This window comes from Zingiber officinale, chromosome 5B, assembly GCF_018446385.1.
Source record: "Zingiber officinale cultivar Zhangliang chromosome 5B, Zo_v1.1, whole genome shotgun sequence".
Classification (NCBI taxonomy): domain Eukaryota; kingdom Viridiplantae; phylum Streptophyta; class Magnoliopsida; order Zingiberales; family Zingiberaceae; genus Zingiber; species Zingiber officinale.
Genome location: NC_055995.1, coordinates 114,269,445 through 114,289,335, shown reverse-complemented (window position 1 = coordinate 114,289,335; position 19,891 = coordinate 114,269,445). Strand labels below are relative to the sequence as shown.

The 19,891-nt window shown below is 35.8% G+C and overlaps 1 protein-coding gene across 1 annotated transcript; it reads right to left on the bottom strand.

Moving 5' to 3' along the window:
• Positions 1 to 4,382: 4,382 nt before the first annotated feature.
• On the bottom strand, positions 4,383 to 18,950 carry LOC121985408 (GPN-loop GTPase QQT1-like). Its single transcript, XM_042538847.1, has 10 exons — positions 18,416 to 18,950; positions 18,105 to 18,149; positions 17,935 to 18,014; positions 17,768 to 17,842; positions 7,486 to 7,589; positions 7,223 to 7,379; positions 7,046 to 7,133; positions 5,751 to 5,823; positions 5,545 to 5,675; positions 4,383 to 4,728 (listed from the first exon to the last, which is right to left on the bottom strand). The coding sequence occupies exons 1-10, from the start codon at positions 18,505 to 18,507 to the stop codon at positions 4,689 to 4,691; spliced, it is 885 nt and encodes a 294-aa protein (XP_042394781.1). The 5' UTR covers positions 18,508 to 18,950; the 3' UTR covers positions 4,383 to 4,688.
• Between the last annotated feature and the right edge of the window lie 941 nt (positions 18,951 to 19,891).

The following is a 19,891-nucleotide window of genomic DNA, read 5'->3' as shown; positions in this document are numbered from 1 at the left end:
CCACCCGTGATTTACCTCCTTCGTGTTGGCCTAGGGACGGATTGACGGGGGCGCTGGGGACGAACGAATCACCTTTTGCCACATCCTCATGCATATTTTAATTAAATTTTTTATTTATATCATGCCCATCAAGTCATCATGCTAGCCTTACTTTATTGCTTAATATAGAATGATTAGACAAGAAAAAGATAATTTAATTTTTATCCAACATAATTATAGGTGGGGTGAGATGATAATATATTAGAAAAACTTGATATAGGTAGTGAAGTGGGGTAAGAGTACCCTACTTGATTTACTTAACTAAGTGGAACTAACTAAAGCTATCTCGTTATATTCTAAACTAGTTATATCAGGATTTTATAATAAATAAGTTAATTATATAATTTTTTAAAAATACTTTTCTAAGAAAGTTCTCTAATATCCAAGAAAATATATGTGCCTCACCACGGTATGAAAGTCAATTTTTGAAATATGTATTTAATTGACTAACAGCTAAATCTAAATCTAATACAAGATCAAATAATCTATAAAATTTAAAATTTTAAATCATGTAAAAATTGATTAAGCATCTCACAAAATTCATAAGGGTACTATGATTTATTATACTAAAATACTTAAAACTAGTGAAATGATCTTAAATTAAAAATATTTTTAAAAACTTTCAAAATTTATAGATTATTTTCTAAAAGTTATTTTCAAAATAATGATTCTAACATATTAATATTTTAATAAATGTAATGATTGATTGTGTGTATTCCCTTAATAATTTTGTAAAAAACTTATGTATTTTGAAAATTCTGGATTGTTGACCAATATTTAGAAGTGTATATCTCTAGGTCAATACTAGAACCGTCTCTTAAATATTTAGGTAGATTTTTTTTATAATTAATCAGGATAATCAAAGTGTGTCGTGGAGATACTTTTAAAAATTCTTGATAATGCTCTGAAAAACTTTTTAAACAATATCTGTAATGTTTTTTTGAAAATATTTTGAAAAAAATTTAAAAATGTTTTGAAAAATCATGAAATGTTTTGAAAATTCTTAAACATATTTTAAAAATTCTTACAAATATTTTTGAAAACTCATGAAAATATTTTAAAAAATTCTTTGAAAAAGTTTGAAAAAAAAACTTTTGAAAATTCTTTAAAAAAGTTTGAAAATCTTTAAAAAAATTAATAAATCTTTTGAAAATTCTTTGAAAAAATTATGAAAACTCTTTACAATACTTAACAAAAAATTTATTGAAAAGTATTCCAGTACTTAGCAAAAAAAATTAAAAACCTTAAAGTACTTAAATGTTTTTTTTGAAAACAATGTTTTATTTTAAATATTTTAGGTGTTTTAAAAAATTAATATAAACCTTAATTATATCTTTCAAAAAATTTCCATAAAGTTAAGTTGAAATCTTTTGGAAATAGTTTTTGAAAACTATTCAAAAATAATTGTTGGTGTAAACTTACAGAAAACTTAGGTAAATCTGTTTGATATATGATAAAGAGGGAGAAGAAACCTAAGTGGAAAAATCTAGTAACCCTCCTAGATTGATAAAAAGCTTTAAAATTCAAACTTAATTGAAAAATTAGTAAACATCAAAAAGGGAAAGATTATTGGTACAATCAACCTTTAGGATTTCGCTATTTGAGAATGTACCTATGTCTGGCCAATTTGATCGTCGATCCAAATAAAACCTATTGTTTGGATGTGAGTGAAGTCTAGTTAGGTCAAAATTGACTAGATGACTAATAAAGAGAAGTCTAGTCAAAGACTAGATGACTAGCAAGGGAAAATCCTAATTGATGATAAGTCTGTCAAGTGATTAGTCCTAACTAGAGGTTAAGTAGGTTAGAAATCTATCGAGTGACCAATTCTAACTGGAGATAGGTAAGGAAAATTCCTAACTGGAAATAGGCAAGGGAAAGTCCTAATGGGAGGTTAGGTAAGAGTAAGTCCAAGCGAGTCTGGAGGACTAGAGACTTGACAAAGGAAAATTCTGGGGAGTGAACTCTAGGTGGTGAAACCCTAAGGAGTGGACCTTAAGTGGTAAAGTATTGGAGAAGTTGACTCCAAGCAAAGGTAGGTTAGGTAAACTTATAGTATTAGGCTAGGTTACTTGTTTATATTTGTATGCTTGTCTTGCAGGAACTTGAAGCTGGAAGCAAAACTGGGAACAGATAGGTGCAAACTAGATGCAATCGGATCAAGTTTGAAGTGGACTGGACTTGATTCAAGCATCCTGGATTGCTCTAGGCTCCCCTATAAGATTTAGGCGCCTTGAAAGTCCGATCGCCCCTACCAGATCCAGGCGCCCCGACGGTCCGGGCGCCCCGAGCGGGTCCAAATGCCCGAAGAGGTTCCATGCGCCCAGACCAAGATGTGATTGAGTCGGATAAGACGCGGCTAAATCAGATCAAATGAGGTCGGAATCCAAGCGTCCGAAAAGCTTCCAAGCACCCGAAAGGGCTTTATAAAAAAACCCTTGATCAGAACATTCAAGACAACTCTTACTCCTACTACTACTCTTCAATGTTGTAGTCGCAAATCCGTTTAAAGTTTTGCTCGTGCATCCAAGGAAGCGCAAAGAGAAGTGCATGACACTTAGGACTTCTAGACCGATCAACACGAGAGTTTATTTGCATTTTATTATAAGTCTTGTTCTTATGGCTAGGGATGACCATTTCACCCGAACCCGATGGAGGATCCGACATCTGACCCGAATGGAGGAGGTATGGAGGGGCTATCAATACCCGATACCCGACCCGAATACCCGATTAAATAATATATATACATATATTAAAGAAAATTTTCTTTTTCCAAATCAACTTACTATTTTTGTTAATATTTGGAGGAGACTATATAAATGTTTAATCTATTTTTTTTAATTATATATATATATTTTTTAATAGGTTGTTAATTTTAATATATTTTTGTTGAATGATAATAATTGGATAGAAAGAAAAAAAATTATAATTATAGAAAATATCCGATCATTTAATGAGTATGGGTATACCTATCGGAGATCCTATACCCGATGGGTATGGGGACGGAGGATATAGAACCCGATCCGAACCCGACTCATTACCATCCCTACTTATGGCCTTGGACGTTATAACTCTGAGGGTTAAGAATCAAGTAAATCATTGGTGTTCCTATCTTCGCCTTTATATATATACTTACTAATTTTATTAGAAAGACGAACGATGACGAAATGCACAGAAACCAACGGATCAAATCCCACCACCCGTCCGCCCGCATTGAGCATTGATCCTATTTGAATGATGATCCCACATTCAATCTACTGACATCAGTTGCAATCGAATGTCTAAAGCTTTAGATAGTAGCATGTCCAATGAAACAGTTTGGACGAGACTAAAGGTATTTTAGGAAAAAAATGCCCTCTCTGGTAAATTTAAAATACTTATGAAATTTTGAAAACTAAAGTACACCTTTGTCCTTTGGAAAATTTCCAATATATTTTTATTTGGTTATATTAAGTGATTCTCTCTCTCCCTCTCTCTCTCTCTCTCTCTTTTTAAAAAAAATTGTTTATCTCGTAATTTTGGAGCACGCCCATGTTTGCCTACCCAAGGCATGTTGTGGGACGAGCCCTTGTTCAATGGTTGCTTGTCTCGCTAGCGGTGCATGAATGAACATGGCATTTTCAGGTGGATCCTTCAATGGTTTCCTCATCTTAGTCTTCTCATGGAGTATTTGAGATCCTATAGCCCTATTACCATATTTTTTATTGATGATTCACGTATTCAGTTTTTACAATCCGACTAATCCCAGAGACCAATCTGATCGTGTAAAAATTTTCCACCAACTATCAAAATTAATCGAGATGTGCAAATGGATCATGACAAACGGACCAATGTCATAAGTAATTCGAACTCCTCAACTATAATATATCCTACTATCATATAGATCTAGGAACCTATGGTGAGTGGAAAGGTGGCCAAAGAAGTTGAAAAATCGTTCCGCAAATTCAAGTACCACGAGAGCGAAGCTCGGTGATATTCGGAAACGATGGGAAGAGGATACTGAGTATTGAGGAGATACATCGGCAATTTGTTCATTGCTCCATAAACCAAAGACAATATTGCAAAGCTCTTTGACCCGAATGCCTTAAATGGATGGCAATCGGTGATTTCACTGACAGGTAAACACTCATCCATCCAGGCTGCTTTGGATTATCATATAAAAAAATTCTATTTCGATAACCATTGACGTCCAACTCGGACGAGGTTGAGAAATCAACAAAATTCTAACCAAAAGACAGGTATCTACATAAAACTAAACCTTCTTTTAAGGCTTTCACACAGTACAAAAATCATCTACTTAGTTTCGACTACTGTAGGTCTTATTTTATGAGAAAACTCATTACTTAACAAACTTCTCGTACCAACTTGTATTAGGACGTAAACAACTTGCCCGAAAACAAGTAGAAGACATTAAAATATCTGATTTTCTGATAGCTTTATTGTTGTGAGGATATGTTCAAAGAAAGTAAATTACTTCACTAAATTCATAGATTGACAAAGCATATACAATTTTTCACTCACAGTTTGTCTTCTGATGAAGCTTGATTTTTCCTATTTGCAGGTAATAGAGCAGGGTGGATAAACCGATACAAAGGGAGTCGCCTCGTCACTAGCTCCCTGCCCGATAGCCATTTCTGCCACCTGCATAACTATTTATCCTTCATGTGCTTCTCCTGGACTGCAGCAGTTGTAACCAACAGTTAAGGTACGGCATTAACGTAAAACCATTCAGAAATACAAATCACCAATTTTAATTTTGCCCAAAAGAATGAACCTCCATTTGCATATGCCACCGGAAGGAGCATCTTTGCCTCACACTATTTTACTAGCCCAAAATAACTTCTACAAAAGTGGTTTGAGTCAAAAACACATTTATGAACTAGGACCATTCTAGATCATGAACTAAAAGTATATTTAAATTCTCCAGTCTAAATTCATGACTCTAAACTATTTTGAATCACCAAAAGCTCCAAATCACAAATTAAGTTCAAATTTGATCTCCCCATACTCCCAGTAACACATATTATGTATTGAATAGCCGAGATATTTTGGTTCGAATAATAAATTAAGACTAAATTTGTATTCCTAAAAGTATTGAAGAGCACAAATTTAATCTTGGTTTATGATCTAAAATTGTTTTGATATTGAAATTTTTCCCAGGGCCTTTACGAGTAAAATGAATCGACTTGCCTGGAAAGACAAGACAGACCAACCTAGTTGGTCTGGTTTTGAACATTTGAATGTGTTATGGGAAATATGGAATAGGCAAGGAAGAATTATTCTTAAAATAGAGCAAGAAATGATTATTCCTTATGAGTTTGGAATAAATATTCTGTATGAATAGTAGTCGATGGTGATTTTGCTACCAAATATAGGAACAGTTATTCCATGAAAATTCATAAGAAATAGAATAGTTATTTTATGAGCTAAATGCATGGTAGAAAAACTGAACATTAAGCTATATAAGAAAATGATATGGAAATTATCATCGATCAAAAAGGATATCTGTAATAGTCCCAATCTAGTGGCGCAGCTGCAATTTTGCTAAACTCCACAACGCTACCCTGTATGTCGTTGAATATATATCCATTGCTTTTGTCTATCTGCTTCACAAGATTACCAACACTTTCTTTGTCCTGAAATTGAGAGTTATGTAATGTCTAAGAGTTAAGGAATGAGTACAATGGGGGGAAAACGAATAGGTAACTTGCTTGAATGTCTAATGTTGAGAAGTTGACGAGGCCAAAATCTTCGATGACATCACATAGCTCCTTGGTGAGCTTCCTGCAGAGTAGATAAAAAAAATAACACAAAAATGTGAAAATCGAACCAATGTTCCAATACACCCCACTTGCATTTGTATTCTTGAAAAATATTGTTTCAACCAATGGGAAATTTGTTCAAAATTGAGGGCAGTGAAAATCTCTAAGTTACAAATATTTTCAGGTAAAGAGATGCAAGTGGAATGAGGATTCACACAGTTTCAAATCTTATTGAATGTCAATCAGCATGAGCCAAATGTACCATATCATTCTAGTTATGGAGAAACTGAAACTACGTTGCCATGAAGGAAATTCCTCGTCAATATTATCATTCAGTACCAACCATGTATCTCTTGGTATTGGGAGATATATATGTGCATCCTAAACCTGGCCACAGTCCAGAAAAATGTTTGGAAAATCTCAACTCTTAACCTTAACTGTCGAAGCCGGTTATGGTTCATGGTTCAAAACCATTGGTTTATGATTCAAGTTATGGTTCATCAATGGTTTGACAATTCAAAAAATATCAACCCTTAACCCTAACCTTCTTCTCGCGAGATGAACTCGATTCTTCCATTTGAATTGAAGTTGAAAATGATTGAGATTTGAAAATTGAAAAATGAGAGTAGAGGAGTTTAGGCATAGCAAGCACAAAGAAGAGAAGAACCCAAGATGAGAGTACGTAATGAAGGGCCAAAGGCAATTTCAACTTCATGTTGACTTTGGATCGACCAAACTGATCCGGATAGAACCTACAACCATGCAATCCTAATTAGAGCCATTAGGATTTAGTTAGGCATTAATTGATGCCAGTTGATCTAAATTTAACTCTAAAACCACTCAATGTGACCAAAAAAGTTAGATTCACAAACACCAAGGTGGCACCAGTTCAGGGTTAACACCAAACTTGATACAGAAGAGAAATTTTATACTTTATGCACCAAAATAGTTTATGTTCAGAGACGATACTTTGAGTATAGGGAGGATATGAAATCCAACAAATCATAAAATTTCACCTGCACAAACTTAAAAGGGCGCTTGTAATGAAAGCTGAATCTTGTAATAACAGACTAGTTTGCAATACGAAAACATTTAGGGGGAAGCAAAGAACTATATTCTTGCCTTATAAGTTATAAAGCATTCTAGATTAACAAGTATCTAGATATGCAAATGTATTTTTAAAATATTTCAGAAAAAAAAGGAACAAGGACACTGAAGTTAGCAAAATTACTCAATATAGATACCTGTATTTTGACGAACGAGGGTCCTGATCAAGATGATACTGCAAGTAGGATAGATCTTCAACATCCATATAATATTCCAGGTTATAAGCTGCAGAAGAAGTTAGATAACTCTAACTTAATCATTATAAAGGCTTATGTATTTCACTATAAATGCACAAGACATAATTTTGTACACACCAAGTTCTCCATAGTTCTCGATCAGATCAATTTTGGAAAGTACATTTATGTGTGGCAAATCCAGATGTAACATGGTTGTTAATGAAAGCACCAATGCGCTGACATATTTCCCAGGGTCACAGCATAGATGAGCATCAACTAGATGGACGGCAGTCAACTGAATGGGATGAAGAAATAATAAGTGTTAATAAATGCACTGCAACATAAAACAATTTAAAACGAGAGATGGATGCAATTGATCATCACGTGTGCAAATAATATACCCGAAGATCCAACGTATGTACAAGTTTAGTGATGACATTCTTTGCATTTGAATGAAGAGAGAAAAGCTCAACCTGGCCAGGAAAATCAAATAGAAAGTAGTGGTCTGCAATTAAGAAAAGATAGTTTAGTCTAATGCTGGAAAAACTGATATTTGATGAAGTAATACCAAGATCTTTCCACTTTCAAATATCCTATATATTTAATTAAATTGACTAAGAGAAAAATATTCATCAGCGTCAATGAACATGCTTAAACACCAAGTGAACAAAAGAAAAAAGCAAATGCTTCGATAGATTGAATAGAAAGTAGTGGCCTCAAATTAAGAAAGACAGTTCAGTCTAAATGCTGGAGAAACTGATTATTGATGAAGCAATAATTAGATATTTCCACTTTCAAACATCCTTTTATATTTAATTAAATTGACTAGAAACAAGATATTTATTGATGTCAATGAACACGCTTAAACATCAAGAACCTAAAAGAATAAACAAATGCTTGGATACTTCTTAAGACAACCAAAGGATCCACTGTACCTCTAGCATGGTGAAAGAGAATCATAGCCCATGATAGTCAACCATTACTTTAGTAACATGCAGACATATTTTTGCTCAGTATAGCATTGACTTATATGATTACTTCATTTCCCCGGGAGAAAAGTTGTTAAAACAATTTCAGCTTTTTACCAAACCACATAGCTAATTTTGCCAAATATCCAAATCAAGTCCCTACTTTCAAAATTACCAAATCACATACTCAATATCCATTTTACCCCTTCGTATTTATCCCAATCGATTGCTACAATATAACAATCGATGGGTTTTTTTTGTTAAATACACAATTATTTTTAAAGGATCGATTTGTGTTCAAAAAAATACTGCTCTCAATATATTGTGTCAAATTAATGTTTGAGAGCATATATATAATCATGAGAGCTAGATGAATACATAAAACTTTGGTTTCATGTCATTCCGAGCTCTCTAGGTCGTTTCGATCGAAATTTGGGATAATATATTAAGAGTAGTGATTTTTTGAACACGAATCGAAGTTTTAATCGTTTTTTTTTTAAAAAAAGGTTTTAATTGATTATTACAGTGTAGCAATCGATTCAAGTTATTGTTCATGATTACAAAAATAGCTTTAATCGATTGCTACATGGTAGCAATCGATTAAAACCCTTTTTCTTTTTAAAAATAATTAAAAATTTGATTCGTATATTATGCCAAATTGATGTTTGAGGGTATGAATATAATCAAGAGAACTAGATGAACACATAAGACTTTGTTTCATGTTATTCCGATCTGTCTAGGTTCATCATTCGATTTTGGCCCTCAAACATCAATTTGGCATAATATCTTGAGAGCATTGATTTTTTGAACACGAATGTGTCCAAAAAATCTAATTCGTATTAAAAAAATCAATGCACTTAATATATTTGGTCAAATTGATATTTGAGAACGTGGATATTGTAGAAGAGAAAGAGACCATATATTTTACATAACAATAATCCACTTACATGTAGGTATTTATATACATAAAGAGGAAAAGAGGATCCTATAATTATGGTATGTCTATTAGTTACAGTCAATCACAGTCTCAATAATCAAGCTAATCTAAATCAATCATGATCCCTACAATTAAGGGAACCTTCGGAAGTATTTAACACTCCTCCTCAAGCTGAAGCATATATGCCAATCATATCCAACTTGTCATAAAGTTCCGAGAATCGTTTTTCTCCTAATGCTTTCCAACTTGGTTGGATGATGATGTGAATGGAGTGACAATTTTCTGACTCATTACATACTCATAAATAAAGTGATAGTCAACCTTAATATGCTTAGTCCTCTCATGAAAAACTGGGTTACTTGCAATGTGAATAGTTGCTTGGTTATCAAGTACATTGGTAGTGGATCATTGTATGTGAACCCTAATTCTTCAAGTAAATTCTTCAACCATAACATCTCGGTTACAGTGTGAGCCATGCTTTGTACTCAACTTCGGCAATTGACCTAGCAACAACAGTTTGTTTCTTACTTCACCACGTTACTAGATTTTTCCTGCAATACCCAGAAGCGGATTGTCTGTTGATCTTAGATCCAGCATAATCATCATCAGAAAAGCTTCGATCTATATGTGCTCATTTCTCATGATAACCCTTTTCCTAGAGATTTCTTAATGTACTTAAGAATCCTGATAGTGACATCCTAGTAAACTTGCTTCACCTTATCTATAAAACGACTGGCTATTCCAATTACAAAAGAGATGTCATGTCTCGTTACTGCTAAGTAGATGAGTTTCCTAACAAGCTGACTATATTTTGCCTTATCCTCAAAGAACTCTCCGGCATCATCCCAAACAATTGAATTGATATCCATAGGCATATCAACTAGCTTCATTCCAAGCAATCCAGTTTCTTTGACTAAATCTGTAGTATACATCCGTTAACATAATGAAACTCCAGATTTGTTATGAGCAATTTCAATTCCAAAGAAATACTTAGGATGTCTCATACCCCTCGTCACACAGTATTGTTGCAAATACTTCTTAGTTTTGTCTATCCCACGTATATCACTGTCGGATATTAGGATGTCATCAACATAAACAATAAGAACGATAATCTCATTCGTGCTCTATCGTACAAACACAGAATGATCCAATTAGCACTGTTTAAAGCCAACAACATTGATTATATTACTAAATTTATAAAACCAGGCTCTAGGGCTTTGTTCAAGACCATAAAAAGTCTTTTTAAGTCAGCAAGCCATAGTAGCATTCTCCCCCTAAGCAACATACCCTGGAGGTTGCTCTATAAACACGGTCTCGTGCAAATCGCCAAAAGAAAGGCATTCTTCACATCTAGCTGATACATTGGCCAAGATTGATTGACAGCTAAGGAGAATAGAACTCTAATAGAATTAAGACGAGTAGGAGAGAACGTCTTAAAGTAATCAACATCATAAGTTTGTATAAATCCTTTGGCCACCAGACAAGCTTTGTATCAATCAATAGAAACGTCAGCTTTAAATTTTAGAGTAAATATCCAACGGCAAGCAACAATATCAACATAAGGTGGTGCATCCATCAACTCCTAAATACCATGAGAGATAAGGGCAGACATTTCCTCATCCATTGCAGTTCGCTAAGCTGAGAGTTGATAAGCCTTAGAGTAGGAAGTTGGAACTTTTGTAGATGATAGAGAAACAACAAAAGCGCAGAATACACAACCAAGGTAATCAAACGAAATATGATTAGACAAAAGATGAGTAGTGCAAGATTGAATATATTTACGAAGACCAATAGGTAGATCAATATCGAAGGGGCAAGGAGCATCAAAATCTATAGGAAGAGGAGGTGAGGGATATGAATCTGGTTATGGCAGAGCATACCTCATGTACATCTGCATTGATTTAGGAGACGGAGCATCTACAGTGGGAGATAGGGATGGTGGAATAGGTAATGGAAGAGATGTTAATGTATCATGTGACTAAGCTACATGGGGGAAAAGTATGGTTGAGACTCAAAAAAACGTAACATCAGCATAGGTGTAACTGCGTTTTGTCAGTGGGTCAAGACAACGATATCTTTTTTTTGTGTGTGAGAATATCTAAGCAGGATGCATTTAATAGAGCGAGGAGACAATTTATCCAAATCAGAAGTAAAATCATAAACAAAACAAGCACAACCAAATATGCGAGGATAAAAGAGATTCGTCAGGTTAAAGACAAGAGAAGGGGATATTCCCATGTAATACAATAGAAGGCATCCTATTTATGAGAAAGTAAGCTGTGAGTGCAGCATCACCCCACAAAAACTTAGGAACATGCATGTGACAAAGAATAGGACGAGTTACGTTTAAAATATGACGGTGTTTGCGTTCTATTTTGTTGGGATGTGTATGAACAAGAGGATTGAGGAATTAGGCCATGAGAATTACAAAATATAGACACTGTCTTCAAGTGCATTATCGATACGAAGAATGTGCAAGACAACAAAATATTGTGTTTTTATTTCGTTATAAAACGATATTAACACCTTAGGAACCTCACTCCTATTTTTGAATAAATATAACCCAGTCATGCGAGAATAAGAACAACAAAAATTACAAACTACTGAAAACCTCCTCTCGACTCAATTCTACTAAGTCCCCAAACATCACAATGAACAAGTTCAAAAGCAGAAGAACTACGTTTATCAACTCTAGAAGGAAAAGAAGTACAATTGTGTTTGCTAAACTCACAGGACTCGCACTGGAAATCAGTAGACGAAATGGGAACTAAACTTTTGAGAGTGGAAGAAGATGGGTGACCTAGACAATAATACTACTGATAAGGAAACATAATTGTTGAGAGTGCCCGGAAACTTACAAGTGTAACCGAATCCAGATGGTATAGGCCATCACTCTCATGTCCTCCACCAATTATCCTCTTCATGTGCAGATCCTAAATAATACAATAGGATGGATAAAAAGATACATAATAGTGGTGAGCTTTTGTTAGCTGGCTTATGGACCGTAAACTAATAGAAAATTTAGGTGCAAAGAGAACATTATCAAGAGTGATATTTGTCTAACAACACCTCTTCCCGTAATCGAAGAATAGGTACCATTGGCTAGACGGACTAGGGATAAAGATGAGGAAATAAAAGAGGAAGAGAAAACAGACTTGTTACCAACAATATGAGCAGAGACACCGAAATCTAGCATCCAAGACTTATCACGAAACACAGCAAACACATCTGAAGAGGATGAGGTGGTAGTGACAAAGGAAATGCTAGCAGAAGAGAGAAGCAATTTCTTATAATTAGTACAAGAAACAGATACCATATCATCATAACTAACAAGGTATGGTGATGGAGTCGATAGTTCGGCAGATGCATTATTAGCCAGGCTTATCAAACTTCGTCCAACACTTCGCGGAGGCATGGTTGGAACGACCACAGTGAACACGAACAACTACTCCTGGTGCTATTGACTCCATAACCACGACCGCAACTACACCCCGAAAGAATCCACAACCGCGTGCAGCCATAGCCGAAGTGTCGAAAGATAAGGAAAAACTGGTGTCAAGAAAGTCGTGGTCCCACGAAGAACCCGAGGCGGAAAAGGACGTCGGCGTAGAAATCAGCAACACGAGGCGTCGGTGCCAAAAACGATAGGAAAGGACGTCGGTGCCAAAATCGACAGCATAGGGCGTTGGCACCGAAATCAGCAGAAAAGGGCGTCGGCGCCGAAATTGGAAGAAAATGACGTCAGCATCGAAATCGGCAAAAAAGTACATCGGCGCCGAAATCGACAACGATAGTAGGAGGCGGCGACAGCAATAGGAAGCGACAACAAGAGGCGGTAGAAAAATTAGGTCAGAGAAAGAGAACCTCGCTCTAATAGCATGTAGAAGAGAAAGAGACCATATATTTCGCATAACAATAATCCGCTTACATGTAAGTATTTATATACATAAGGAGGGAAAGAGGATCCTATAATTATGTATGTCTATTAATTACAATCAATCACAATCTCTATAATCAAGTTAATTTAAATTAATCATAATCCCTACAATTAAGGACATCTTCAAAAGTATTCAACAGATATAATTAGGAGAACTAGAGAAACACATAGAACATGATTTCATGTCATTTCAAACTCTCTATATCCATCTACCGATTTTGCCCGAAATATGTGAAAATCGGTCGATGTACCTAGAGAGCTCGGAATGACATGGAACTAATTCCTATGTGTTCGTCTAATTCTCCTGATTATATGCATGCCCTCAATCATCAATTTACCCAATATATTAAATGCAATGATTTTTTAACACAAATTAAAATTTTCAAATACATTCATGTAAAAAAACACTACTCTCAACAGATATAATTATGTATGTCTATTAATTACAATCAATCACAATCTCTATAATCAAGTTAATTTAAATTAATCATAATCCCTACAATTAAGGACATCTTCAAAAGTATTCAACAGATATAATTAGGAGAACTAGAGAAACACATAGAACATGATTTCATGTCATTTCAAACTCTCTATATCCATCTACCGATTTTGCCCGAAATATGTGAAAATCGGTCGATGTACCTAGAGAGCTCGGAATGACATGGAACTAAGTCCTATGTGTTCATCTAATTCTCCTGATTATATACATGCCCTCAATCATCAATTTACGCAATATATTAAATGCAATGATTTTTTAACACAAATTAAAATTTTCAAATACATTCATGTAAAAAAACACTGCTCTCAATATATTGTGCCAAATTGATGTTTGAAGGCATAGATATAATCAGGAGAACTAGACGAACACATAGAACCTAGTTCCATATCATTCCAAGCTCTAGTTGCATCAGCTGGCTTTAACTGATTTTGGGCAAAATCAATAGATGGACCTAAAACTCGGAATGACATGAAATCAAGTTATATGTGTTGCTGTAATTCTCCTGATTATATCCATGCTCTCGAATATTAATTTGACTCAATATATTGAGTGTAATGATTTTTCTAATACAAATTAAATTTTTCGGGCATATTCATGTCAGACAAAATCGGTAGATGAACCTAGAAAGTTCGAAATGACATAATCAGGTTCTATGTGTTGCTCTAGTTCTCCTAATTATATATCCATGCTCTCGAATATTAATTTGACCAAATATAGTGAGTGCAATGATTTTTGCAATATGAATTAGATTTTTTGGATACATTTGTATTAAAAAAATCATTATTCTCAATATATTATGTCAAATTAATGTTTGAGGGCATATATATATAATTAAGAGAACTAGATAAAGAAACTTGCTAATAGACCTATAGAGCTCGGAATGACATGAAATCAAGTCATGTGTTCGCCTAGTTCTCCTAATTATATATATGCCCTCAAGCATCAATTTGACACAATATATTAAGAACAATGAATTTTTTAACATAAATTGATCGTTAAAAAAAATCTATGTATTTAAAAAAAAATAAGTAAAATGGGTACTGGGTACGTGATTTGGTAATTTTGAAAGTAGGGTACGTGATTTGGGTATTTGCCAAAGTTAGCTACTTGGTTCAGTAAAAAGCTGAAATAATTTTGTTTAATTTAATAAAATGAAAATTTTGGGCAGATAGAAATTGTAGATGACTGAACAAGGTTGGACAAGAAAAAAAGAACATCAGGAGATGACTACAACCCAAACGAGCTCAAAAGGAGACATTGTTAAAGAAAGTCTAATCTGATATGATGGCATTTTACACTATTTAGAACACGACAGACTCATAAAATTTACTTAAATAATAAAGAAGACAAACATAAAAAAGTACACCAAAGTTCTTTCCTAAGCAAATCCAAGATAGTCGCATTTCAATATGCCAGCTTAAAAGATAGGGCAATATTCTTATTTTAGATTCTGTATACAATCAACCAGCCATTATCAGTGTCCATAATAGCTAAGTCTCTTCCTTGATCTATCTTGTTTGAAACATAGACACTAATTATTGGTGCAGTTAGCATCAATGGTCAAACTTAGGTTTTGATGAATAATAATTGGATTAAAATTAGATGTTGTGTCATCTAACGTTGTTACCAAGTGTGCAGGACTTGATGGGTCTGGAGGACCTGATACCAGGCTGAAATCCAACTAGGTCTGTTAGACCTAATAGCTTATGGGAAGTCCAGATAGGTCAAGGAGTGACTTGATATCTGGCGGGAAGTCCAGCTAGGTTTGCAGGACCTGACAACTGGCCGAAGTCTAGTTGGATATGCGGACCTGGCAACTAGCAGAAAGGCCTGGTGGGTCAAAGGAGAATCAAGTGATTTTGCATGGTAAGTGAGGTAAGTCACTAGATGAAAGTGATCCAGTGAGGACGAGTCTCAATTAGGGACTTTAGGCGCTGGTCCAACTTAGATCCATTTTGGAAGGCTAAACTGAGACCATGACTAAATCCTAGTTTCGAAGAGACAAAATCTAATTAATAATCTTATTGAATTGCACTAACTCTGTTTTACAAGTTAACTACCTAACATGTTTTTGCAGGAGCAAAAACAAAGTAAAGCCTCATATGAACAGCGTTCGAGGCGCCTCGAGAGGGTCAAGGAGGTGCCTCGGAGTGGCGTGGAGGCACCTTGGATCCAGCGAAGGCGCTCTCGCGTGGATAAACTTTTGAGGATAAAATTCTCATGGTGGGAAGGTGCCCTAGAGTATGCTGGAGGCACCCCGGAGTACGCTGGAGGCGCCTTAGAGTGCATTGGAGACACATCGGAGCGCCTGGAACTGGAAGGCGCCCTCGAGTGGATAGAAGTCGCAGTCCGTGTGACTTATCGCAACCAAAGCTTAAGGGATCAAATTTACAGCTGGAGGCGCCTCATATGAGGTTGGAAGCACCCTCAATGCTCAATAAAAGAGATGTTCGGCCTGCAGAAGGGGCGCAACTCATACACAAGCTCTTACGACTATTCTATGACCTTGCATTGCTGCCACATTCAAGCTTCAACGACGCAAGAACAACACGACGCCGCTACGTGCTCAAACGAGCCTAGACTATGGTAATGTATAGTTATTGCGTAATTTTTCTATTGTTTTTTTCTTGTATATTAAATTCTAAGGTTGGCAGTTTTGTTACCAGCCCAATTTTTGTAAAGAAGCAATTTGATAGTGAATTACACATCAGAAAGGTCCAAAGGACATGAATCTTGGAGTAGGAGTCGACGAAGGCTCCACCAAGTAAAAACCGACCTTGTGTTCTTTCGCTTGTTTTTATCGTTTCTATTTTCCGCTGCACTTTATTTTAAATCTTAAAAAGACTATTTAAAAAAAAACACGCGTGATTCACCACCATCTCACGTGCGCATAGATCCTACACTAATAGCTACTAGTCCAATAAATCAACCCTAATTTTCATAGAATCATGCTCCTCAACTAACTACAATTTCCAAACCTAAAGGCAGACAGAAAGTAGATATCATTTCCCTAAACCCTAAACTAATGTTCTTTTTCCTAAACCATGTTTCTATATATCAACTAAAGAGATGACAATTGAAGTCAAGATATCATAAAAGTCATGTTATTTGTGATTCATAAATCATTTAGATAACACGAACTTGCCATATTTATCGGTGACAAGATAACCTGTCGAATGCATTTAATATCTGATATCGGCCCTCTAGACCAAAGTATTATATAATGACCATCAACCAATTCATCTTAATAAGTACATATTAAATAGTGTTGTGAGAAGCAAAGAAAGAATTTATAGTCTTACAGTCAGCTTTGTTTCTATACTAATTTTTCTTAGCTAAATATAACAACCACAATCATAAGACAAGGAATTATCAGCACATCATGTAGGTTGAACATGCATAACCAAAACATTTGTGTACTATAAAGGGGTAGAAATGTTTTGTGACTTGTACACAACTACGCTCATGTGCATCCATAAAATGTGTATCTAGTCAGGTTGAAATCTCCCCCACCCTCCTTTAAAAATAAACAATAGAAGAGGGGTCACTCATTTTATATTTTTAGATTTCATGTTATCTAACTCCTACCTCATGTAAGAGGATTTCACTTTATATAACTTAGATGTGGAGCAGTATATTTTCAATGAGTCTTCCAGACTCAAACTCAAGCATTCATGAACTTCTAGTTGGAATCAAGTTTCACTACTTGAGAGCCTAGTTGGCCTTTCTAAACTCAAGCATAAGCACAAATGATATTAGTCTGAACTGAAATTATTTAGCTACATAAAGAAGTTGAATGCAAACTTTAGAATTCTCAAGCTTGAATCCACTAGCAAAACCAAGTTTGAGCTTGAAATCAATCTCCAAATTTATATACCAAACAAAGCCTGTGGCAAAATTCATTCTATCTCGACCCTTTTGCATACTTGCTTCTAATACCATTGCGGTGTTTCACTTACATAGTACGGTTCATCAATTATGCAAACAGGGAATACTAGGCTAAAAGGTATGGATACTTTTGGATATCCATTTTAACGATTTCTTGGACAGGTATATTTGGACACCATGACAGGCATGGGATGGATTGGAATTTTATGGCTATGGGTAGTTGGTACTCGAATAAATTTATTAATATTATATAAAAATAAATGTTATTAGAATCACTAATTTCTTATTTTTCTTCTTTCATGCACAAACAAGTTGGATGCTAGGTGATACCTATGATACATTACCCATTTAATCAGGTATGGATACCCAAGTTCATTATATGGAATGGGCATGGATTTGCATAGATAGAATAATTGATAACTTCATAAACAAATTTGGGAATTTTTGTGCTCACCATCAAGAAAAGGTTTCAGCTTGGACTCTAACCAATCAATGTTCTTCTCCAAGTAATCCATGCAGTAGACAAGACCTAAAGGCACATCAAAAATAGTTTTAAAAAAAAACAGTATCTACATACAATTGTTGCAAAAGTGTGTAAAGGAGTTGTTTCACTGATCTTACCTCCATTTGGACCAAGAGAATGCTCCGACATTACATCACTGAGTTTTATTAGATCATCAATATTCACGGCACATTCATATCTGTTTTAACTAGTCAAAAGAAAACATTCAAGCCACAGAACTTGCAACGCTGATGTAAATAAGTAGAATAAGATTGAATTCAAAGGATACGGTAACAAATCATTTGCAGGATCCAAATTGACAACAACCACTTTTCTGCAAGCCAAAGGTTAACTTTTCTTAATAGCTCAAAAGGTAGAGTAACTCACAATCTTATAAAGGAATGAATAACATAAACCGTGTGCAAACCAAGCAAGATCTCAAGATATTCGAAGCAAATTAATGCAGCTTGAAGAAGCAGGCAAAACTATGGGGTGGAGAGAAACGTTTCTTAGAGGAAGCTAAGTGTCGCAGCTTAACGACCACAAACACCACCCAAAATCATGATTTTACCACGCAAAAAGAAAATGATTCATGCATACCTCCCAATAAGTTTGAGAAATTGAGACATGCCATTGCAGTAGGTGGTCTTTCCAGACCCTGGAGGTCCGATCACAACTTGCCCAAAACCCATCTGATATCCCCGCTTTTTTGCTTCGGATCTAATCCCAACCAGTGCAACGAAGGCTAATTGGCAAAGACGATCCGACCGACAAAAGGGGGAACTGGCCGCGATCCCACGAGGTTCGCAGGTGAATTGGAATGGTGACTCGGCGAAGATAAAACGGGTGCGTGTGGAACTCAACTATGTCTGTGATGCTGACGACGGCGTATTGGCGAATCCCGACGCGGGTGCGGACTCGACCAGGAGATCCGGCGAAGGCGCGGTAGCACGCCGGCGGAGAGCCGTCCAAGGAAGCGGAAGCCGGCCAGGCGCTACAAGCCTACGAGACTCGCCAGGTGGAGCAGCTCTGTGGTCTACACGCGAAGAGAACAACCGCGGCTCTGCTCGACGGGTGAGGAGCGTTCGCTAGCGCCGCCGCTGGCCAGCAGGAGAACCGAAGTTAAACCTGCCCCTCTTCTACTATATTTATTAGAAAATATCTTATATTAATTACATAATAACTTTTTTAAATTTTTATTCATTAAATTTCATTTTGTATATATCCTCTAAAATAATGATAAGTATTTTTTTTTTAATTTCATTTTAAAAAAAAACAAGCAAGAGTTACAAAAAGAAGATAAATCAGAGTTTCGAGTAACAGACAGCGGAATTCTTTATTAGGGGAGTCGCATTTGCGTGCCCAATGATGAAGAACTGAGGAAGAAGATCTCAGAAGAAGCTCACAGCACACCATACTCCATGCATCCTGGTTCTTCCAAGATGTACCAAGATGTGAAACAGAGGTTCTGGTGGTCAGGACTCAAAAGAGACGTTGCCAAATATGTCAGTACCTGCTTGACATGCCAAAGAGTCAAAGCAGAACACCAGACACCAGGAGGAGTTCTTCAGCCTCTTCCAATGCCAGAATGGAAATGGGAAGATATATCCATGGACTTCATAACAGGTCTTCCAAGAACCACCAATGGATATGATGCGATATGGGTAATAGTAGACCGATTGACCAAGTCTGCTCACTTCCTAGCCATCAAGGTGTCCCACTCTATAGAGCAGTTGGCCCAGCTATATGTTAAAGAGGTAGTCAGACTTCATGGAGTTCCTAAATCTATCATTTCTGATAGAGATGTGCACTTCACCTCTCACTTCTGGGAGTGTGTTCAGAATGCACTAGGCACCAAACTCAAGTTCAGCACAGCTTTCCATCCTCAGACTGATGGACAGACAGAGCGAGTAAATCAGATTTTGGAAGATATGCTCAGAGCTTGTGCGCTGGATTTCAAGGGAAGTTGGTGCAAGTATCTATGCTTAGCTGAGTTTGCCTACAACAATAGCTATCAAGCCACCATCAAGATGACACCTTATGAGGCGTTGTATGGTAGAAAGTGCAGATCACCTA